The sequence below is a fragment of the Leopardus geoffroyi genome, chromosome C3 (genome assembly GCF_018350155.1).
Source record: "Leopardus geoffroyi isolate Oge1 chromosome C3, O.geoffroyi_Oge1_pat1.0, whole genome shotgun sequence".
NCBI lineage: Eukaryota > Metazoa > Chordata > Mammalia > Carnivora > Felidae > Leopardus > Leopardus geoffroyi.
The window spans coordinates 109521910-109546419 of record NC_059338.1 but is presented as its reverse complement, the minus strand read 5'-3'; the positions used below and the strand labels follow the sequence as shown (position 1 = coordinate 109546419).

The following is a 24510-nucleotide window of genomic DNA, read 5'->3' as shown; positions in this document are numbered from 1 at the left end:
AACTTACTTGTATGTAATTGCGTTTGTGTATAAAGCTACTGTAGTTATCAGTGATGGAAATATACATGTTCGTGTTGTAAAATAATGTTTTGTTAATTTAATGTTTTTGGTAAGAAACGTCATTCTTTATGAATGTTAATCTACTCCCTAAAAGTATTAATAGGAAAAAAGAGGAATACATGTTTTTTAATAGCCCAAGAAGAAATTTTTATTAAAAAAACTGAAAATATAAGCATATGTATATATATTGTGAGTGACTTTGTGTAAACTTGTTTTTTTTTGTTTGTTTTTATTTTTGTTAAAGGAATAACATCACCAGCAGAAATTCCAGCCGGTACTATTTTGGGACTGACAGTTGGGGATCCTCGAATAAATTTGCCTCAAAAGAGGTCCAGAGTTTTGCCCAACCCAGAAAAATGCCAAGGTAAAGTTTCTAGAACACCCTTGGTTTTCCTTACAGTTTTGAGTAGTTTAGTCCCATTGGAAGAGTTCTGTCTGACACCTCTGCATTAACTTCACTTATGAAAAGTTGAGATGATCTTTACCTGCCTCCTTTTCAAGGTGATTATGACCAAAGGAGATGGTGTGTTTGGAAGTGTCTTTTAGCTTTGAGACATGTAGCCTGATCCTTATGTTCATTTTTTCCCCTTGAGTTCTTTATTTTTAGTATCTGGTAAAAACTGTCTTTCTGGAAACTGGGTTCTCTGAAAATGGCTGGCATTTCAGAATTTTAATTGTGAGGAAGGGATCCGCACCCGCAGCTGGTCTTGTGCTCATTGGAAGCCTCTGTCTGACCATACAGATGATCCAGGTTCGAATCCTGGCAAGGCCATCCCAGGTGCTGAAGGGTAAGATGTCTTGGTTTAGACTCAGTGGAGTGGCTCACGGGAGTTGTTTGGTGGGGGTGGCCTAGGGCAGGAGCTGGCTAAAATTTTAGTCTAGTCTCACGTTTGCCACACTGGTGCTAATATGTCATTGTATTTACTGTCATTTAAACACTCTTCATTGGAGGAATCATAAAATTTCTGTTGTGAATTTTGAGAGGAAAAATACAGGTATGTGTAGTAACAACTTCAGTTTTGTTTGTTTTTTCGTTTTTTTTTTTTTTTTTTTTTCACCTCCACATGTAGTTAATAGCTTATTAAGGGAGCAATAAATTACTGTCTCAGGACCTTACGTGAAAGGTGGATTGGATGAGAGAGGTGTAGAGGTGTTTGAAGATATATAGGCAACTTAGTTAATTATGGAGCCTTAGACTTTTCTCAATGAGTTGTTTCCTCTTTCTTTTCTTTTCTTTTTTTTTTTTTTCAACGTTTATTTTTATTTTTTGGGGGACAGAGAGAGACAGAGCATGAACGGGGGAGGGGCAGAGAGAGAGGGAGACACAGAATCGGAAACAGGCTCCAGGCTCTGAGCCATCAGCCCAGAGCCTGATGCGGGGCTCGAACTCACGGACCGCGAGATCGTGACCTGGCTGAAGTCGGACGCTTAACCGACTGCGCCACCCAGGCGCCCCTCTTTCTTTTCTTTTTTAATGGCATTATGGTCTGGTGCAACCATGAAAATTGTAGTGTTCACTATGCCATTAAATGTTGACTACAATAATCTCCTTAAAGCCATAGTTAAACTCTATTTAGTTTCCTTGGCTGCCTGAAATCCTTTTTTGGAATGAGGCAGTTGTATATTAAACACTTTTAAAAAAATGTTTATTTATTTTAGAGAGTGAGTGAGTGGGGGAGTGCAGAGAGAGAGGGAGACAGAGGATCTGAAGCAGGCTCTGCGCTCATAGCAGAGAGCCTCGTTTGGGGCTTGAACTCACGAACTGTGAGATCATGAACTGAGCTGAAGTCAGAAGCTACTGAGCCACCCCTGTATTAAATACTTTTTAAGGCTTTTATCTTAATATAAATCAGTTCCAGGAAAATTAAAGTTCATCTTGAAAAACATGATTTAACTTCTATAAAAGCTTACTGTATTATCGGTCATTGTATTTTATTAAAACCGTTTTAAGTAATTTCTTTGAAGACGTAGTCATATGTGAGTCACATAAAGCAGTAAACTTTTTAAGCAGTTAGTATTATATCAATATTACTAACAAATGTGACATATCATCTAGGATGATAATTCAAAATTAAAGTTAGAAATAAACTTTGATGAGCTGGGTCAATTGATGGAAGACTAATCCTTGGAAGAATCTCAATGTCATGATCTAAAACTTAATTCTCTGATGTAGAACTTCCAGTTTCTCTTTCTATATCTGAAGTCATTCTCTGCCTTTTTGACTTAGGAAATTACAAGGGTTTAAGGAGCTATATGCCAGGAAAGGGGCATTTGCCCCAAAACCTAAATACATATTTTCTTAATTAAAAAAAATTTTTTTAATGTTTATTTTGAGAGAGGGAGGGAGGATAGGGACAGAGAGAGAGGGAGAGACAGTATCTGTAGCAGCTCCAGGCTCTGAGCTGTCAGCACAGAGCCCGACGTGGGGCTTGAACTCATGAACTGCGAGACCATGACCTGAGCCGAAGTTGGAAGCTTAACTGACTGAGCCACCCAGGGGCCCCATATTTTCTTCTTTTTTTTTTTTTTAATTTTTTTTTTTTTTCAACGTTTATTTATTTTTGGGACAGAGAGAGACAGAGCATGAACGGGGGAGGGGCAGAGAGAGAGGGAGACACAGAATCGGAAACAGGCTCCAGGCTCTGAGCCATCAGCCCAGAGCCTGACGCGGGGCTCGAATTCATGGACCGCGAGATCGTGACCTGGCTGAAGTCGGACGCTTAACTGACTGCGCCACCCAGGCGCCCCCCCATATTTTCTTCTTATATCACAGTATCCAAATGATATATACCCCTCTCTTTTCAGAGTTCTCTAATTCCTAGTACACGTGAGAAGATAGTTTGTTATCCACATCAGTCAAACCCTTCTTTATGGTTTAAGTAACACCAAAATTGGTCCATTTTGTCTGTTAACAGCCTTAAAACCTTAAAGGCTAAAGGAGTGTCTTTTCTTACTCATTAAAGCCCCTTTCAGTCACAATTTTTATGTTAGTGAGGTGGAAAGGCTCTAAGGATGGTGGGCTGGTGACCAGGGGAACCAACCACAAGGTTAGAAGGTTAGAACTTTCAGCGCTTTTACCCCTGCCCCATCCAGACCTGCTTGTGGAAAGGGGCGGGGGTTAGAGATTGAGTTTCATTGTCAACAGCAATGATTTAATCAGCCTTGCCTACTTGATTAAGCCTCCATAAAAATCTTACACTGTTGGGGTTCAGAGAACTTCCGGTTTTATAAACACATGGAGGTGTTGGGAAGGTGGTTAAGCCCAAAGAGGTCGAGGGCATCCCTTCCCTCATACCTTGCCCATCTGGCTGTTTCTGAGTTAAATCTTTTTATTTAAAAACAGAAAAGAACATTACATTAGTAGTAAGTAAACTGTTTTCTTGAGTTCTGGGAGCCATTCTAGCAAATTATTGAATTTGAGGAGGGGGTCATGGGTGAGACCAATTTATAGCCAGCTGGTCAGAAGTACAGGAAACCAGGGACTTCAAATTGGCATTGGCATCTGAGGAAGGGGCAGTCTTGTGGGACTGAGCCCTTAAACTGTGGGATCTGACACCATCTCCAGGTGGATAGTGTCAGAATTGATTTGGATTGTAGAACATCAGCCAGTGTTGCAGAATTGCTTGCTGTGGGGAAAATGGCTACACATTTGCGTGTCAGAAGTATTGAGAGTAGAACAGCAAGAGTGCAGAGAAAGAAACCGTTTCTTTCAGTGAAGAACCTGAAGTAACGGTGCATATTGATGCTTTGAGGGGGGCCTGGGTGGCTCAGTCAGTTGAGTGTCCAACTCTTGATTTCAGCTCAGGTCATGATTCCAGGGTCATAGGATTGAGCCTCTGGTTGGGCTCCATGCTCAGTGTGGAGCCTGCTTAAGATTCTCTCTCTTTCCCCACCCTGCTCTCTCCCACACTCATGCGTGCACGCTCTCTCAAAATAAAAAATAAAAATGAAGAAAAAGTTTACTTGATCATTTGATTCTTGAATTTGATTTAAATGTTAATAGTGTGTTTTTGCAAATCTTTTCAACGTAACACAGTATTTCACCATGTAAATAAAATCGAATTTCTCTTGTACTGTTATTTTAGTATGTATTCTCTTTCGCATCTGCTGATTTGCCCTGATTGTTTTAACTAGTCTTTGTCTTCCAGAGATGAATTTGCTTTAGACAATGCTTTACGTTGTGCTCATGGAATTTTTATAATCTTTCTCTTTACCCACTCTTTGGTAGTGTGTACCCAAACCACGGGAAGAGTCAAGTTGCCTTTAGAGTGATAGGTGAGAGATTGTCCCTTTTTACAGCTTTTCCAAGCACCTTCAGAGCACTGATCTATAGTTGACTCTGCAAAGTGTCCAATTATTGGTCATTTTGCCCCAACTTCTCTGTTTCTGCTCTTGGGAGAAAACTCCCTCAGCTTCAGCTGCACCCCTTAAACTGTTCTGCATATTTAATTTAGAGTGAATCTGAAGACTATAAATTTGGTTTATTTGATTCCCAAATGAGAAAAGCATTTATTAATTTCCTTTGCTTCTGTAAGGAAACTTATTAAGAAAGTTTTAATTTAAAATTTGGGCATCTTCAAATCTACTTAAGAAAGGAGGAAACAAGCTATTTCCTTCAACCTTTAAGTTATTCTGGAGTTATGTAGTTAATTAGAAGGCTTTTGCCTGCGTATGAAAGAAAATATGCTTAATATGAGCCTTGGGCAAAGGACTTAGAATTACATTCAGAATTGATAAGTCATTCGAGGCCCACTTGCGTGCATGCTGACTCAGCTGGTAATACTCTCTTTCTCTCAACTACTGAAGACTGTTGACCTAAAAGGGCCTTCCCTTTTGCCTTCAGACATATTCTGTTTGGTTTTAAATAGATGTTACATTTTAGAACAGCTTTAGGTTCATAGCAAAATTGAGTGGAAGGAATAGAACGTTCCTGCTCCCACATATGCACAGCCCCCATGAAACTGCATTGACACATGGTTGTGCAGAGTCCATCGTTTATATTACGTTCACTCTTGGTGTTTTATGTGGGATTTGACACATTTATAACAACAGGAGTCCACCATTGTAGTATCATAAAATAGTCTCACTGCTCTAAAAATCTGTGCTCTCCCGATTCATCTCTCATTCCCTCTCTCAGCCTTCATCTTTTTACTGTCTTCATAATTTTCTTTTCCAGAATGTCGTATAGGTGGAATCATACAGTATGTATCCTTTTCAGATTATCTTCTTTCACTTTGTAATATGCATCGGAGCTTCTTCCATGTCTTTTCATGGCTTGATAGCTCATTTCTTTTTAATTCTGAATAAAATTCCATTGTCTGGATATACTACCTACTTTGTTTCATCTATTTGTTTACTATTATTTTTTAGACTATTTAGAGGTGAGGTCATGCTTTCCTATGCCATGTCTTTTGTCTGCAGCCAGCTCTGAATAGAATCCCAGTTCTGTCACTCAGAATCTACGGCGGGACCCCACAGGAAGGCATTCTGGGTAGATAGGGGCTGTTTGAAATGGAGCCCGTTTGCTCCTAGACAGGCTGTGTGAACTTCACGGCACACAGCACTGTTACTCAGGATGCTGTTGGTTATTATCTCTATGAGGAACCGCAGCAACTAGAGGCAGTTTCTGCTTTAAGGAGCTTTTATCTCAGATCTTTTCATCAATTTAATATTCTCTATCTTTGTTCTCCCCTGAAATCTGTCACACTGTGGCTCAGTCACTTCCAACTTATTTTTTTCTGGCCATCAGACCCATGCAGGTACGTGCCTTTGAGTGACCTTTCTTTATAGGCAATTTAGACCTTAGCCCAGGAATTGGCTCAGGAATTGTCTTTCTTTCCTTTTTTTTTTTTTTTTTTCTTTTAATTTTTCAGTCCAAAAAAATAAGATCTGGAAGATTTTTTACCCTTAGTGGACTGCATGTAGGAAATCTCATCTATCAATATATATGTTTATAATTGAAAAAGTTTCTCCTTTTCTTCCCACTAGAGTACTTTTTGGCACGGTGTAGTTTATTTAAAGGGAAGAAGCAATAGATTTCACAGAAAATACGCTCATCTTAAAGGAGTGGGAAAAACATGTTTTACAGAAGGAATAAATACTCAGTGAGAAAGGGTTTTAAGAGACTTGAAATAATAGGGCAGAAGAGAAGGCTGGTATCTGTTGGCTCACCACCATTGGGCCAAGAATGATATTAAGAACCCTGAAACCAATAGTTAAAATGTGGCTTGTACTGTCATAGCACATTATAAAGAAATTATTCACCTGTGCAGTGGTTCCTAGAATTTGGTTATCTTAAATGTGGATTTAGACAATTATTTAGAGGCAGTTGAATATGATGTTTATATCTTATACATTAAAAATAAACATCAGAAATAATAAGTTTAGGAGACTTTGCTATTTCACCGACTAGTATGAAGCCAACTATAGGGATAACATAATTTCTAGTCAAGTAAATTTTTCTAGAGAAGTTGAGTGCCTACAGAACATTTTCTTGTAACAGAAGGTCAGCCGGCAATGTTCATAGTTTGACTTCATTGATCTAAAGGATGTAGTTTGAAGGCTATTTCTTTTCCCTCTTAGATAATGAGAAAGTTAGACAGCTGCTTCTGGAGGGTGTGCCTGTGGACTGTGCGCATAGCTTTATTTGGAACCAAGCTATCTGTAAGAATGTCACAGAGAATAAAATCTCGGATCAGGTAACTAATGGTGTAAGGATTATTGGTAAAGTCCTGAAGACAGGTTGAAATTCCTCACTCTAGATGCTGTAAAAGTTATTTCATCCTTTATAGAATCACATAGACTTCTTTTATTTTTAATCTATTGATCCCTTATTTATGATTTTTTTTTCTATTCTTAGAGAAGAATAATCTCTCTAAAAAGTTAACACAGAGAATTTTTCTTAAAATGATAATCCCATGGTTTAAATACATTTTTCTTTTATTGTTTTTTTTCCCCCTTATAAATGTTCTATCTTTAATTTCACAATGATTGAGCTCCTACCAGGACCAGGAATCATAGTAGATGATGGGATAGATGGCTAGGGTATGTTCAAAAAAGTATAGGGTCAAGGGAAGCCGGAAGCCCAGGTGAGGGAAATTGGGGAAGCTTCTTGGGACGGAGCAGCTGGAATTTGAGCTCTTAGATGGGTGGTCAGAATTAGCAAGACTTCTTGGGGCCAGGAGCCAAGGCTGCAGCGAAGAAAGGATTGCTGGAAGTAAGACCAGCATGTGTGAGGGCCCAGGCTAAAAACAGGATGATGTGTTCAAGAGTATCCAAGTAGATTGGTGGCTTGGAGTTGAGGGTGAGGCAGGAGATGAAGAAGTGAATAGGGGCGAGAGCATAAAAGACCTTGAGGCATTTTAAGGATTTGAACAGAAGATATCAGGTGCCATGGGAAGGTTTTAAGTTGGCCACATGATCAGACATGGCAGCACCGTGGAAGATGCATTAGACTAAGTAGGAATGGGGTTGGAGGCGGAGGAGAGGACGTGTGGTTGGATGGCCTTAAAAGAGACCTTGGAAATAGTCCTTAATTGAGGATGTGATGGGGGCCTGAACTGGGGCAGGGTGGCTGGAGTGGAGGGCCTGGGGTTGAATACAGACTCCTGAAGGTAAATCTGACAAGACGCAGTGGTTGCTTGGATGGTGGGAAGTGGGAAAAGAGGAGACTGGTAGATTAGTTCCTGACAGTCTAGCTTAGATTCCGCACCTCAGGTAAAAGAGAGCCAGAGCCTGATTTGTCACAGCTGCATTCCCAAGTTCTAGAAGAGCGTTTGGCACAAAAATGGTGCTCAGTAAACATTCAAATGGATGAGTAAATGGCAGTAAATATGAGAATGGATGAATGAATGAGTGACTGAACAATTGTGGCATCATTCAGCTAGGTGGGGAACATGGGAGGAGAGCAGATGCAGTGGGAACAACTTCAGTCTGGGGTAAGCTGAATGTGAAGGTCCTCAGGACTTTCCAGAGCAGATGCCCAGAGGACAAGTTTTGATCCCAGGAGGCAAAGTCCCGGCTAAGGAGATAGATATTTTGGAATTAACAACATGTAGAGATGGTAGTGAAAACTCAGCCAGAAGTAAAAATAAGGGAGAATCAGGGCTTGGTCAGGCTTGAGGGAGCAGTTAGACTTGGCAACACGGAGGCAGTCTCTTGCATAGTTTCTCCGGTGAGTGCTAGGCTTCTCTCCTACCTGCTCATCTCTTTTTACAGCTGGCAAGAAAGTCTAAGATCGTGTTGTTCACTGCTCCCTTCAGTACACGTAACAAATAATTTATAGCATCTTCTCTTTTAAATCTTTAAGACCTGGTGAGAAAACCTGGTGAGAGCCTTTTCCCACTTGCCCCTCCTTGAAAAAGTTGTTGATTGTTTGTACCTCTTTCACCTCATGACAACAGATCTTAACCAAAGTAAATGTGGGGACTGAGAATCAGAAGAGAAGATTAATCCTGATAGAAGAGATTAGTAGAATGGATGTATATTATTTTATAGCTTTGAGTCATCTGGTATATTGTAGCTCAAATTTAAGATAATTTGGCATTTTCCAACAAAGCTCTTGTATAGAGGAAAATCGTTGTAGGAGGAATACCATGTATTTCAAATGGCTCACATTTATTTATTGAGAACATTTTTTTCTTGTTTTTTAAAAGAGCATTTAACTTTCTAAAGCTGCTTATAGGGAGAACCAGTAGAATCTCCCAGAAAATTAGGGTTGTTTGTCTTGAATTATTTTCTTCCACTTTAGGATTTAAACCGGAAGAGAAGTGAATTGTTGGTGCCCGGGTCACAGCTTGTTTTAGGTCCCCGTGAATCCAAGATACCTGTACTTTTGATTCAACAGCCAGGAAGGGTGACTGGTGACGACCGACGAGGCTGGGGAAGTGGCTGGGATGTCCTGCTCCCAAAGGGCTGGGGCATGGCTTTCTGGATTCCATTTGTAAGTTCCTTTTCGATTCCGACTTTACAGTGTGTAAAATACATTCCCAGTAGATACCAAGAGCTGAAAGTGTTCCAGACATCACGCACAACTTAGAAATTGAGTTCTATTTTTCTACCGTTTAAGCTATGATTCTGATATGAGATACTTCATAAAGTCCCTGGAGCCAGATTTTCATTAATAAGCGTTGGGCTGACATAATGTGGATTTCTGAAATTTTAAAAGTGTCCTGATTTTTGAATAGTAGTGGTAACAAAATGTTGAAGTGGTTTTTTTTTTTTTTAATTGAAGAAATTTGTTACATTTTAAAAGAATTTTGGGGGCACCTGGGTGGCTGAGTCAGTTGGGTGTCTGACTTTGCCTCAGGTTCAAGCCCCACATTGGGCTCTGTGCTGACAGCTCAGAGCCTGGAGCCTCCTTCAGATTCTGTATCTCCCTCTCTCATTGCCCCTCTCCTGCTCACACTCTGTCTCTCTCTCTCTCCTTCAAAAACAAACATTAAAAAAAAAGAATTTTTATAATTTTCTAATGTTTATAGATGTATAGAATACATTTTTCATTTTTAAGTGCTGACCGTATATTCCTAAGTGCAGCTAAAATTTTTATTAAAATCCAGTGTGTTTTTTTCTTCCAAAGAGTTTAAATATTATTTTAAGAGAGTAGAAAAGACATGTACAACTGTTAATTCACACAGGTGATTAATTTTAGCAGTTATGCCTAGTACAAGAGATACTCAGTTAATCATTTAAGGATGGGAATATTTCTTGGGCACCTGACTGGCTCATTCAGTAGAGCATGCAACTCTTGATTTCAGGGTTGTGAGTTCGAGCCCCATGTTGGGCATGGAGCTTACTTAAAAAAAAAAAAAAGAATGGGAATATTTTTAAATAATTTTAATTTTTAAATTATGAAGTGTTTCAAGCATACAAAAAAGTATAAATCCTGATATAATGAATACCTGTGTACCCTTCACCCACCATCCAACTTACAGATTTATTGGAAGCACTTTCTCTCTTTTCTCTCCAGTTCCATTTCCCACCCTCCTTCTAAAAGAATCACTATTCCTATTTCCAGTGTTTGTCACTACCTTGCCTATTTTTATAGCTTATTAAATATGCTTGTATCCCAAAATAAAGTAACTATATTTGACATGTTTTTAAACTTTATATACCTCACCATATATATGCTTTTACAACTTAACCATATTCACTCAACATCGAGAGTTTTCCATATTGATGGGTGACGCTCTGTGTCATCATTTTTACTATTGTATAACCCCTTGTAGGATTATCCCACACTTATCCATTCCCTTTTGATGGGCATTTAGGTTGTTTCCCATTTCCCCAAACAAACATTAAGCACTAATTTTACTGTAAGTTGGTACGTTGTTAAGATCTTTTTGACATTTCTTTTAGATCTATCGAGGTGCAAGAGTTGGTGGGTTAAAAGAGGCTGTGGTGCATTCTCAGTATAAAAGATCGCCTGACGTCCCTGGTGATTTCCCAGACTGCCCTGCTGGGGTTCTTTTTGCTGAAGAGCAAGCCAAGGGTCTCCTTGAAAAGTACAAAAGGTAAGAAACCGGCTTCTTTGGTTCCTAATGTCTTAAGAGGAAGGGAAGGGCCTCCTCACTTTGGCCAGTGACATTTGGAATAGCTTCGGTAACTGTTACACTATGTGGAGTTTTCATAGACTTCCTTTAGTTCTTAGTTCACATGACCAAGACATAATTAAGTTAGGATTGTCTCACATCTGGCCCTTCCAGGCTATAGACCCTTCCTGTGGTCATTTGCTGACATTGATGATGGTGCATGCCTAAAACTATGGGCCTGAGTCTCAGACATTTGTTCAAGATTTCCACTACCAGCCCCTGCCCCCTCAAGATAGAATTTGTGTTTTTTTTATAACTGGTTATTGAGGTAATAACATATTTATGAAATTAAAAAAATTTTTTTAATGTTTTTCTTTACTTTTGAGAGAGAGAGAGACAGATTGTGAGCAGAAGAGGGTCAGAGAGAGAAGGAGACACAGAATCTGAAATAGGCTCCAGGCTCTGAGCTGTCAGCACAGAGCCCGATGTGGGGCTTGAACTCATGAACAGCGAGAGCATGGCCTGAGCCGAGAGCATGGCCTGAGCCGAGATCATGACCTGGGTCGGATGTCAGATGCTTAACTGACTGAGCCGCCCAGGCGCCCCCCCCCCCCATATTTTTAAAATTTTAATGAAACTATGGTAATGTGCAAACATGCTTTGTAAACTGGTGTAGTCCTTCTTTCCAAAGAGATAAGCACTATTTTTGCATTTTGGTATCTATCCATCTAGACTGAGTTTTCTTTTCTTTTTTCTCACTGGGGGAGTGGCCAGTGAGGGGCTTCACCAACCCTTATACTATGAAGTGCATGCTAACTTTGAGAACCTGTATCCTACGACTCTGTGGGCTCCCGGAAACAGAAACTCTCTTGTTTGTTGTGGAATCTGCGACATCTAGCCAGTGCCTGGTGCACAGTGTCATTAATAGCTTGTATTAGTTGATTGATGAAGGAGTAGAAAGTGGGATGTCGTAGTTCCTTGACCGTGAGCTCAATTATTGTGCTTTCCTGTTCACGCAGCCACAGAGGCAGGCAGTGCCTGGTTTTCAGACTTTGTCAGGGGATAGGTGAATGAGTGAGTGAGTGAAAGCACAGAGACACTTTCCTGGATTGCTGGCTTACAGGCTCTTAGAGGGCAGTGATCCTGTAATCTGTGCCTCCTATAATACGTAGCTCTGGACTTTGATGTGTTTGTTAAGTAATCGACAGTAATACTTCTCATCCTTTAGATTTTTTTTCACGCATACAAATTTTTCTTAAGTACAAATATTCTTTTTCTAGAATGTTTAACTTCTTTATTTAGAGAGCACGTGCAGGCTCGAATTGAAGAGGGGCAGAGAGGGATAGAGAGAGAGAGAGTGAGAGAGAGAGAGAGAGAGAGAGAGAGAGAGAGAGAGAGAGAGAGAGAGAATCTTAAATAGGTTCCATGCTCAGCACAGAGCCCAACTCAGGGCTTGAGCTCATGACCCTGGGATCATGACCTGAGCTAAAATCAAGAGTTCAGTGCTCAACTGACTGAGGCGCTGAGGTGCCTTTGAGGTACAATTAAAAATTTTTTTTAATGTGTATTATTTTTGAGAGAGAGAGAGAGACACAGTGCGAGCAGGGGAAGGGGAAAAAACAGCGGGAGATACAGAATCTGAAGCAGGCTCCAGGCTCTGAGCTGTCAGCACAGAGCCTGATGCAGGACTCAAACTCACAAACTGCGAGATCATGACCTGAGCCGAAGTTAGATGCTTGACCCACTGAGCCACCCAGGCGCCCCTAGGTATAATTTTTTTTGAAAAGGGATTATAGTATGAATACTATTTCAAAACCTGCTTTTTTAATTTAGTAATGTATTACGGATGGTTTTCCCATATCCATAAATGTGACTCTAAACCAAGTGTTGGCAAACTTTTTTCACAAAAGGCCAGATGATAAGTATTTTTGGCTTTGTGGGCCTTTTGGTTTCTATGGCAGCCGCTCAGCTCAGCCCTGCGTTGTGTTACAAAGGCAACCACACATGATGATGCATAAATGAATGAGCATGGCTGTGTGCCAGTCTCACTCTGTTTACGGACACTTAAGTTTGAATTTCGTGTAATTTTATGTGCCATAAAATATTCTTTTTTTTAAACCATTTCAGAATGTATAAGCTTCTTAGCTCACGGGTCATTTAAAAGCAGACAGCAGCCCAGGTTTGATGTGTGAGTCATAATCTGCCAACCCTTGCTCAAAATACATCTGAACAGTTGCACAGGACTCCAGTGTGGGTGTACTGTAATTTATCAGTGGCCCTTCGGGTTATTTCTGATACTGTGCTATGTGCTTTTATAAATAGCTTTCCATATACATCTTTACACTTTTGGCCAATTTATTCATTCATTTAATATATGTTTATTTAGAACCTGCTATGTGTCAAACACCTTGTAGGCACTGGGGCTACAGCAGGGGAAGGCAGGCAAGGTCTGTTCCTGCCTCCTGGAGCTTATACTCGTTTTGTTTGTTTTTTTGTTTTAGAGTGAGAGAGAGACATGCATGCGAGAGCTGGGGAGGGGCAGAGGGCAAAAGAGAGAGAATCTGAAGCAGGCTCCACACTCAGCACAGAGCCCGATGTGGGGCTCGACCCTGGGATCATGACCTGAGCTGAAATTAAGAGTCAGAAGCTGAACCAGACACTCAACTGACTGAGCCACCTAGGCGCCACCCAGACGCCACCCACTGAGCTCATGTTTCCCTGTTGGTGGGAGGGATCCAGGAGAGCGGAGGGAGGCTAACTTTGCAAGAGCAAAGCTCTTGAGTGGGGAAGAGGGGATGGTGTTCTATAGGGTCAGGCTCAGATCTCATTTTAGCAGGCTGGAAGTCTGGCTCTGAGTGAGACGTGAATACAGATTTAGGTAGGGTAGACGCTAGTGCAGATTAGGTACTACTCTTCTGGTCGTGACCGTCTTCTCAGTGAACAGAGAGGCAAGGGTATCAGCTAGGAATAAGAAGGGACCAGAGGCTGCTGGAGATCTGAGGAGAAAAGAATCGACGTGGACAGTTTTCCAGGAGCATGGAACATAGAACTGACTGGAGAAGTGTAAGGTAGTCCACTTGAGTTTTGTGTTTACGACAGGACTGTTCAGCACTGCTGCGTCTTCTTCCCCAGTTGTGTTCTGCCCATCAGGGGCTGGTGTGGGGTGGGCGGAGGGTTGGATGTAACCGGATGGGCTTTGCCAGGTGGGATGGGTGGAGGGTCCGCGAACAGGAGAGTTTGAGCTTTGTAAGGAGAGGTGCAGCACGGTGGTTTACAGTGAGGAGATGTAAATGTACAGTAAACTCCAGTGCTTGACTCGTGGTGGGGAGGGGTGGGTGGGCTGGACTAGGAGTGGGTGTGTGGGCAGCGGGGGACCTGGCTGAGGAGGGAGAGCCAGTGGTTTATCTGATGTCACGTGCTTCAGGGGGGCTGGGGCCTTGGGGGGAGGAAGGAGAGGAAAGATGGTCTGTGGGCATCAGGAGGACATCTGCCCCACTCAGGCCCGTGGATGTAAAAACCAAACAGCTGCCTCTGGAGAGGAGCTGGAAGGGAAGAAAGCACTGACCTTAGGCTAAATCCCACAAATAAGCTCTCTGGTTTAAAAAAAAAAGATACACATCTCAAGGATTTGTTGTACTATTGACAATTGCTGTTTGTGTTAATGTAGGATTTCATCTGTAGTTAGGAGAGTGCCTGCTTCCCCTTACTCCCAGTAACATAGGATATCACCAACTTTTATTTATTTATTTTTAAAGTTTATTGATGATTTTGAGAGAGAGAGAGAGTACAAGTGGGGGAGGGACAGAGAGAAAGGGAGAGAGAATTCAAAGCAGGCTCTGCACCCTCAAACTCAGGAACTGTGAGATCATGACCTGACATTTGTGTAAAATGGGTACAAAAAGGAAAGAAATATGTACGTATCTGCACATATGTACAGAAAATGTCTCCGGAAGGGTATGTTAAGAAGTGATACTATCTCTTGTAGGGCAGCTGGTTCATTAATTTCCTTCTAAAGGTCTTCGAGTGAGGCAGGTACCCCAGGAGCATTTTTCACCAGCCACAGGTCAAGAGTGAGGGAGAAACTTCACCACCATCCTTTCTGTTCCTTTAGAACGTAGAATGTTGTAATGTGCAGGGACATCAACTGCACAACTCCAGGGACACCATTCACTTGTAGTCTTTCAAGAACAGCACTCCCTGGAGTTGTGCAGAGGCCACATGGGGCCACTTTGTGGATGCATTACCTTTTGAAATTAAAACTAAAGAGGGGTGCCTGGGAGGCTCAGTTGTTTGAGTGTCTGACTCTTGATTTCAGCTCAGGTCATGACCTCACGGTCATGGGATCGAGCTCCACTTCGGGCTCTGTGCTGAGTGTGGAGCCTCCTTAAGATTCTTTCTCTCCCTCTGCTCCTGTCCCCTGCTCGTGTGCTCTCTCTCTCTAAAATAAAAATAAATAAATAAAAATAATTAAAATCAAATTAAAACTGAAGAAAACATAAGCTTGGCCAGTAGAGTTAGTGGTTATTCTTTATCGTATTTCTTAGAAAACATTTTTTTTGTATGTTTGTTTTTTAAATAGAGATGCAGTACAAGTGGCCATAATTATTTTAATGGTCCAATCCTAAATTGTTCAAAATTGGTTCTCCTCCTTGATTTTCACCAGGCGCCCTCCTGCAAAACGGCCCAACTATGTTAAGCTTGGCACTCTGGCACCTTTCTGCTATCCCTGGGAGCAGTTAACTCAAGAGTGGGAATCAAGAGTCCAGGCCCAAGAGAAATCACCTGTAGCTTCCTCTCCACGTGGCGAGGAGAGTAACTTGAAAAGAGAGAAGGTGCCTTGTACCCCCATGCCTGAAAAATCCGATCAGCTGTCTGATGAAGTGGGCATGTCTCTGAGCAGCCCCAGCGAGCCCAGAGAAGTGATGGACACAGAGTGTCCAGCCCAGATGGGGACTGAGTGGGTAACAGGACCAGCTGCCACCAGCAGTCTCCTCTGCGTTCTTAGGTAAGTGCACACGACTTCCGGATGTGTTCTAGATTGTCTGTTTTAATACTGACCGGGCTACAGGATGTAAACGTTATCTTTGTTCCTTTATGCAAAGCCCAGGGGAATGCATGGACTTTCTGGAGGGGAAAGCCAGTCCTCCAGTGTCCATAGAGGGCTCAGGGAAATAGCTGAGTCACATTTGATTTGGGGCATGATACTAACTGACCAAATGATTTAAAGTATTGTCATCCATAGACATAAACCAAGGCAGTTGTTCCCTGTGACCTGTTTCATTGGTCTTTGCTTAGAAAGCAGTACCCTCGTGACTGTGACCTTCAGTAATGAGGAACCTCTCGAAGCTCTGAGCAAGTGTTCTTTCCTTAAATCACTGAATTAGATTTTTTCTAGTTCCTTTTCAGTGATCTGAATTTATGAGCGATTAAGTGCCCATTCATTGGACCATCATCACGTTGAAGAGGCTACCGTACAAGACATGTTCCTGCTGTAGCCTGTTAGACTGTGCTTAAGTTACCTTCTAGTCTGTGCTCATATTTTTAATAAGTGCTCACCTCTCTTGCCTTATATTTATTTTTTATACAGTAACCTTAGAATTTCATATCCTTCATTCCCTATAACTATCTCTCTCAGCCTTAGGTTCTGTCTTTCTGTCTTGTTTTTTTTCTGCCTTCATCTTCTTAAACCTTTAATCCTTCAGTGTCTAAGAATAGTAGTCACATAAAAACAAAAATATCATTACAGAAGTGTATTAATGTCTGTTTTTAATTTTTTAAAAATTACAGTTTTGATCCTTTCCCACGTAGAGTATTAAAAAAGTCAAATTAACTCTAGCAGTGCCCAATCTTCTAATTGCATGTTTTCTCCTCAAACAAAATATCCTCAAACGTGTGTCTCTAATTCCGTATAGGAGTAGAAAATCACTGAAGCAGCTGTCAGCCTGGTGTGGGCCCAGTTCTGGACCCCGTTGGGCAGCCCAGCGAGCTCCCAGCAGCGGGCAGCAAGCATTGACCAGAGAGGCCTGCCTGTCCATCTTGGACCGTTTCCCCAGGGCCCTGGTATGGGTCAGCCTGTCCCTGCTGGGGAAGGGCAGCCCCGAGCCGCACACCATGATCTGTGTTCCAGCCAAGGAGGATTTCCTCCAGCTCAGTCAGGATCGGCTGTACTGTGGGCCCCACGAATCCAAGCACAGTGACCCATTCAAGAGCAAGATCCGGAAACAGAAAGAGAAGAAGAAAATAGAGAAGAGGCAGAACCGAGGGTGCACTGTGTCTGAGGGTCCGGCCGGGGCATACCCTGCGGCTGGGCACCACGCTCTGACCCTGGGCTTGTGGTCAGGCCCTCTCCCGGATGTGACTTCTCATTGCTCCAGAGTTCTCCTTGGCTTTGTCACCCAGGGAGATTTCTCCATGGCTGTGGGCTGTGGAGAAGCCCTGGGGTTTGTTAGCTTGACGGGTCTGCTGGATATGCTGTCCGGCCAGCCAGCCGCAGAGAGGGGCCTAGTGTTGCTGAGGGCCCCTGCCTCTTTGCAGTATCGGTTTGCGAGAATTGCCGTGGAGGTGTGAATGCTGGTTTACGTCCTTGCAGGGCGTAGATGTTAGCTGTTTGCCAAGTCCCACCACTGGAGAGCTTTGTTTTTGCCATGTTCTGTTTTAAAATACCACGTGAAATGCCTTGGAGACCAGAATAAAAGAATTCTGTGTTATGCATGTGATGAAATACTGACATCATTCGATTATTCCAAGATCATTGGTCTCCATCTTTCCCTGCCCTTGCTCAACAGTTTAAAATTATTTGCCACATAGCTTTTATATTTTGGTTTCTTGGTCTGCGTAATTCTTGCTGAAAATAATCAGAAGCTCTCCGTTTTCTTGTTCCTTTTTTATAAGGAACAAAGGGCTGTCAAGTCTGTTTGAAAAGCCTTATAGATGTGTGATAAGTAACAGTGGTTGTTTAATGACTTGATTGCTGCAGAAGAGGAAAAGGCTGTAAACATCTGGTCTCTGTGCATGAAATAGGGTTCCCCGTCTGGACCATGTTCAATTCCATACCGGAACCCACATGCCTAACGCTTTACACCATGCAGACGGAAATTGTGGAAAATTTATTGCTGCCCATTTTCAGGCAGGCTCGGTGTATGGCAGAGGTGTTGGGGTGGAATCTGAATGGGGTGCTGATATTTAGGACCGTTTGTCCCCTTTGCTGTTGAACAACGCATGATTCTAGGAGTTTCTGGATTTTTCTGGCTTTTTGTTTTTGCAAAGAATTTCTCAAAAACACCGTAAAGGATGGTTTCTCAAAATATGTTCTATGAAATGTGTTATCTAAAAAAAAAAAAAAGATTCCGAGGTCAGATTGATTTGGGAAACTCTGGATTAAACCCAGTTAAGCAATTTCTTTTTAAAGGATTTCTAGAACCTTCCATGTGATAATGCACATTGTGCCTCTCCAGGAAGTGGATAACAGCTTACAGTATTTTCTAAATCTCTTTGATGCCAAACTTCGTTTTGCAAGGAGCACTTTGTAGGACCAGTGTTTTTAGGAACACGCTTTGGGGAATGTGGCTGTATACTGCAGCACTCTGCAAGGTAATGACTTTTCTTTTTAATGTTTATTTATTTTTGTGAGAGAGACAGAGTGCAAGTGGGGGAGGGGCAGAGAGAGAGGCAGACACAGAATCTGAAGCGGGCTCCAAGCTCCGAGCTGCCAGCACAGAGCCCGACGTGGGGCTTGAACCCACGAACCATGAGATCGTGACCTGAGCTGAAGTTGGATGCTTAACTGACTGAGCCACCCAGGCGTCCCTGCAAGGTGATGATTAAAATAACAAGCTGCTTTTAGACACTCATGCAGTCATGATGTCCACCTGACGTTTGAGCAGGGTGTGAAGGTCTCATCTTGTCCCACAGGAAGAGTAGAGTCATTGCTTTTTTCACTTGTGGAGAAAGTAGGTGCTCATTCACTTTTAGTATCCACGTGTGTGTCACACCGTCAGACCCTTGTCTTCCGAGCACACATTTCTAGCAGAGTTTGAGTGTGGTTTGTTTTTTTTTAACTTAAATGTACAGTTAAGCATTATTTCATGTAAATGCGTTGGGTTTTTGCAGTAGCATTTGGTATAAATGCCTTTGGGGGTGACGAGTTGGGGAGAGAGACAGCAAGTGTTACAGTAGCTAATGAAATGTCTGATGTTTCTCCTCTCGCCATGCCTCTGGATGTATTTGTATCCAACCCAAATGAGACTGAAAAAAATAGTGTAACTTAGGGGTGTCTGTAAACAGAATAAATTAAAGTGTCACCTGATGTTCCATTGTGAACGTTTATTGGACCATTCCTCAATTTGTTTTCTAGGCTCTGAGCCACTTCATCTGTGGCTTAGCTCTCTGGATGACAGAAGTCTGAGCGTGCTGTGAATCACCTGACCTCATTCCGTGCAGCGCCCTGCCTGGGGCCTGCTGCCTGCATCATGAACAGGGCAGTTAACTCTGTTTTGTGGTAGAAGGTCAAAGAACTAGGTGCTGAAAGGATAGACTAGCATTTCCCAAAATCTGTTCGTGGGAGCTCTGGCCCCTGGAGATGTTTCCTGGAAAAATGTGATGGCTAAATAAATTGGGGAAAAGCTGTATTCCATATTCTCCTATTGAAGATTCACAATGAATGAGTGTACTCAAGGCCCTGCAGATACCTGCAGGAAGGAAAATCTTTCACAGACCCCCCCCCCCCTTTTTTTTTTTTTATTTTATACCTATTGTCCAGAGAAGACCAGTTTCATAGATTATAGTTTGCAAAACACTGATAACATATGCACATATTCAGTGAAGGATGCATTTCTTCTATGAAAAAGACATAGGAATGGTCTTATTCTCTACAGCAGTAGAATGAATAACCGTGTTTATTTTGATCCTACGAGTGCTACAGAGCTACCAAAAAAGTAGTGTGGCTCCTGGCCTTTTGTCATGGGGGCAGAGTCTTCAGAGTTTGCAAAATCAGGAAGTGTCCTAAAAAGCAGAGTTGTGAGCTGAACGCCTGGAGACCAGCTATACACTTCCTGAGTTGTGTGAGAAACAACTGATTCTGTAGGATCATGCTCAGCTTTTACATAAGTAATATTTTTACATTAATACATATTCATCATTGAAAACTTAGGAAAAAAAAAAAGAAAACTTAGAACATGCAGATAAGTAACAACAACAAACTTAAAATCACCTGGATTTTCACCACCCAGATGTAACCACTGTTACCTTTTTGGTACATATCCTTCCAGGCCTTGAGGCGTGTGTCTAGTTTTCGGTAAAACAAAAGAGCTTCATGGGGTACCTGGGTGTCTCAGTCGGCTAAGCGTCTCTTGATTTTGGCTCAGGTCGTGATCTCACAGTTCGTAAGTTCGACCCTTGAATTGGGCTCTGTGCTGACAGTGCAGAACCTGCTTTGGATTCTCTCTCCCCCTCTGCCCCTCCCCTGCTCGTGCACACCTTTCTCTCAAAAAAAAAAAAAAAGCTTTGGTAATTGCTCATCTGAAATCCTACGTGGTACCTGTGCAGGTTAAGTGCATATTGCCAGTTCCTTATGGAGCTTGTTTTAGTGTGACCCTGAATGTTCATACCTTTATTGTAGGTAACTGACCCATCATGCACTCATTGTATTGCTGATTTGGCTGCTGCAAACCTGGATTGGGGGGGGGGGGGATCCTTTCTTCCCAGCCAGGGGGAAGTGAGGTGGGCAGTTGACAGCTGGGTGGACTCTGCTGTGGTCTTAACTGGTCGGGACTGGGCTGCTTAGCAGGTAATAGAAGATAACAAAGACCAGCAACTGCGGGTTACTCAGAGCGCCACCCCCAGTTACACAGCGGTTCTGGCCACTGCCATTCTCTCCAGAAGTCAGTAGCACGGGTCTCTTTGACAACCGTGGCTTTCAGTCCTGGCTGCACATTAGAATCACCGGACAGCCCAGGCCTCTTCCTCCAGAAAGCAGTCTCGGGTTGGGCCCAAGCAGTGGTATTTCTTTGAAGCCCCAAGGCTGTTCTGATGTGACTTGGGCTGAGGTTGTGGTGGTAGGACGTCTGGCTCTTTGGAGCCCCTGCACCTTGGGAAGGTGTGAATGAACCTCACCACTCTTGTGCCTTTAGCAGGCCCAGCTCACAGGTCTGTCGACTGCACTGTGAAGCAGCTAGGTGGGAACTTAATGAGAGGGCCGGGTGGCTCCGAGTGGGGACTTCCACCTGGGGAGAAGGCCTGGTTCTGAAAGAGAAAACAACCTGGCTCATTACATGTATAACCTTCACTATTTGGGAGTATAAAATATTTTCTCTGGGTGAGTATCCTTCCAGATCATCAGTTCTCAAACTTGGCTGCACGTGGAATCACTTGGGGAGCTTTCCAAGCCCTGGGGCCTGGGGCCCACCTCCCAGAGATGCTGATTTAACTGGTGAGGGCTGTGACCCAGTGTCTGGGATTCTTTTTTTTTAAAAAATTTTTTTTTTCAACGTTTTTATTTATTTTTGGGACAGAGAGAGACAGAGCATGAATGGGGGAGGGACAGAGAGAGAGGGAGACACAGAATCGGAAACAGGCTCCAGGCTCTGAGCCATCAGCCCAGAGCCTGACGCGGGGCTCGAACTCACGGACCGTGAGATCGTGACCTGGCTGAAGTCGGACACTTAACCGACTGCGCCACCCAGGCGCCCCTGTCTGGGATTCTTAAGAGCTCCCAGAGGTGACTTGGCAGCCAGGGTTGAGAACCAGTTCTAGACTTTTAATATGAGGTTCCAGTGTAATTAGGCAAGGACACAGAAGCCTGTCAGTAACGCGGAACCGTGCAGGGTGGGAGCAGATGTAGGCTGTCTTGAGTGGGGGGCAAAGCTAACACTGATGGCCCTGGGTAGGATCCTGCTGGACCTGAGGAAACAGCCAAGTTCACGTAATGGCATCTTCCCTTTCCTGCTTCTTTAAAGTTAAAATTTAACCAGGTACTGTTCTGGAAGAACCGCGCTAACCATCTGCGTGCTTTCACCAAGGAAATGTTTATAAACATAGAACTTTCCTTGTTCTTCCCTCCAATGGCTTGTTTTTTGGTTCCTTGAATAACCAAGCTCTTGGTGACTCCAGGACTTGGATGCCCTGTGCTCTGTGTTCATGGAACGTTCCTTCCCCTCTCCCCCCAGTTTCTGCACCCCTGTCCCCTTTTATCCCATCCTTCCAAATTGATTTCATATTTCTCAGAGAGGCTTCCCCCTGCCTACATTATTTTCTATCACAGAAGGGGTTTACTTCTTGATGATATCACAACATTCTTTGGTTGTTTACTTGTTTATTAGGCTGTGAGCCTCACGAAGGGGAGACCATGTGTTATTTGATCACTCTTGCACCCCAGGCCCTATCTGAGCCCCTAACCTGTGCCTTGTATTTAGTATATTTTTGTTGAGTTGCTGCGTTAATCAAAGCATGTTGATAGTAAATTGTAAGATACTATTTTTTTTTTTTTCAACGCTTATTTATTTTTGGGAGAGAGACAGAGCATGAACGGGGGAGGGGCAGAGAGAGAGGGAGACACAGAATCGGAAGCAGGCCCCAGGCTCTGAGCCATCAGCCCAGAGCCCGACGCGGGGCTCGAACTCACAGACCGCGAGATCGTGACCTGGCTGAAGTCGGACGCTTAACCGACTGCGCCACCCAGGCGCCCCCTTAAGATACTGTTTTATCCGAGGCATATGTTGCAATGGACTAAAGAGCCACTAGGTGGTGCCAAGACCTCATGAGAAAGCAGCCTGCTGGGCAAAAACAACTAAAATACAATTCAGTCGTGTATGTCATTGTGTAAAGGGGGACGGGGGGTAATGAAGTTACAGATCAATCAATATTCTTTCTTTTGGGGCAGATCCATACTCTTAAAATCCTAGTTTGAAAAGTCTCTGTGATTTTTAAAGAGGGTCCTAGATAAGAAACAATTTGCATATCTCAAAAGTGAATCCCCTCCACGGTATCCCTGGGAAGTACACCCCCCCCCCCCCGCCCCATCACAAGCCGAATGCCTCCAATGACAGGGAGCTCATTCCTTCAAGGATGCTTCCTTGGCACCATACGGTGGTTGAACTGCCCTTTCAGCCCCAGCTTAAGCCTATCTCCCCTCCTCCTGACTTATGTCCACTGATATTGAGAGCCAGACCTTCTAGGAAGGGAGTTTTGCTTTCTCTTCTCCAGGCTAAACAAGCCTCATTTCTTTAGCTTTCCTTCTTGTTTCCAGCATCTCACGGAGGATCTTAAATTTATTTTTTGGACACAACATAATTTGTTCCATGCACAATCCTGCACAGCTGGGTGATCCTCAGGCAGGGCCGCTGGCTTCAGGGAGTCTCAAATGTTCTGGGTCACCGTGGACCCTCTCGGAAGTCTCCGGCTTCCTCTTCCCTTGCTCTGCAGGATTCAGCCGCTACTACTTGAGGCATGCGTGAGCTTGGTGTTTCTCAAAAGCAGAGCCTGGAACAGCTTACCTGCGGGGTGTTTATTTTAGGAAGTGACCTAAGGGGACAGAAATGTGGAGACTGGCAGAGTGCAGGAGGAAGGAGTGGAAGCTGATCCAAGCGTGCATTGTTTAGCCGGTTGCCCGTGGGCTTACGTGCCTCTGAATTGTCCGAGAGAAGGCAGTCTTCAGTTCCCAGCTTTCAGTCCTGCTGGTCAAGGTTGTCCCAGGGCGCATTCCTTTCCTTGACCCTCCGGGTTTGTACAGGTGCTAGAATAGCTGAGTCTGCTCTGTGGGCATCCCATGGAAGGCCAGCAAGAAGCCCCTAGGGCAGAAACAAGAGGTGCAGCTAAGACAAGGTGCTGTTGGGGCACACCTGTGCCCCTCAGGTTGCTGCAGCTAGAGCTGGACAAGAAGTGTGCCGAGGGAATGTGAGCCGGGACAAAAGATGTCTAGCCCAGAGCTCTCAGGAGGTGGGGTGACTATTTCCTGTTGTGACTTGGGAGGAGCCGAGAGGTGTGTGTGTGTGTGTGCGCGCGCGCGCATGCATGGGGGGCGTGGGAGGAAATGTCAGGGGTGCCTGATGAGCACTCTGGAATAAGTACCAGCAGTTGGCATATAGATGTAAAGTTGATCTTGCCAAAGCGGGGCGGGGGAGGGACAGTTACGGTCGGGCTTCTGCGAGCCCTCAGACTGGATCTGGGCAAGGAGCTTGATTCTCCTGTTTGTGGGCACTACCCAGCGTGGTTCTGAATATTTGCCACTGTGTGCCTGCAACAGTCATTAGGGCACAAGCCCTGACACTGTTGTCAGGAGATGTTCTGTGGGCTCCTCCAGGGCTGGCTTTCCCAGCATTCTTGCCCAGCGAGGCCTGCAACTTCCTTGTGCTCACCCCCTGCCCACTTCATCACCCCCACTCCCAGCCCTCACCCCCTCATGTTGATCGGTTTCTTCAGTAAAGTGGAGGAGGCTGGGGAACAGTCCTGCCTCTTACAGGGCGGTCCTGAGACCTGCAGCATTAGAAGGGCAGGATCTCAGGCTGCACCCCAGACCTGAAACAGGGCTGCACTTGAATAAGACTGCTAAGAGGGATTCGTGGTCACAGAAAAGTTGCAGGAGCAGTGGACTGAGTCAGTGGCTTCCGGACCTGGTGATCATCAAAAGCATCTGGGGAGCTTGCTAAAAGAAATTTCTGAGCATCTGCGGTATGGCCCCCAAGTCTGTCATTTTTATTAAGCACCCTACATGATTCCAACACAGACCATTCATGGGATCGGGCTTGAGAATCACCAGGATGGGCATCTTTGGGTTTTTGCCAATCCTGAGATTCTGGTATTTTTGATGCTGACTTTTCACAAATGTGAATGTCACTCTTTCTGGGTGTTAGGCATTCGTAAGGCCTAAATGTTTGCTTGTTTGCTTGTTTTAATAGTGAGGCCTAGTTTCTGGTTGCTAAATATTCTG

The 24510-nt window shown here is 43.6% G+C and overlaps 1 protein-coding gene across 1 annotated transcript in view; it reads left to right on the top strand.

Annotated features, from left to right (window-relative positions):
- POP1 (POP1 homolog, ribonuclease P/MRP subunit) overlaps window positions 1-17300 on the top strand; it is a 33085-nt gene extending 15785 nt beyond the window's left edge. The window contains exons 11-16 of the mRNA XM_045454108.1: window positions 305-424; window positions 6643-6758; window positions 8810-9001; window positions 10417-10571; window positions 15253-15594; window positions 16502-17300. Of these exons, the coding sequence (XP_045310064.1) occupies window positions 305-424; window positions 6643-6758; window positions 8810-9001; window positions 10417-10571; window positions 15253-15594; window positions 16502-17156 (1580 nt within the window). The 3' untranslated portion in view covers window positions 17157-17300. The remainder of the gene's footprint in view (window positions 1-304; window positions 425-6642; window positions 6759-8809; window positions 9002-10416; window positions 10572-15252; window positions 15595-16501) is intronic.
- The last annotated feature ends 7210 nt before the right edge of the window (window positions 17301-24510 follow it).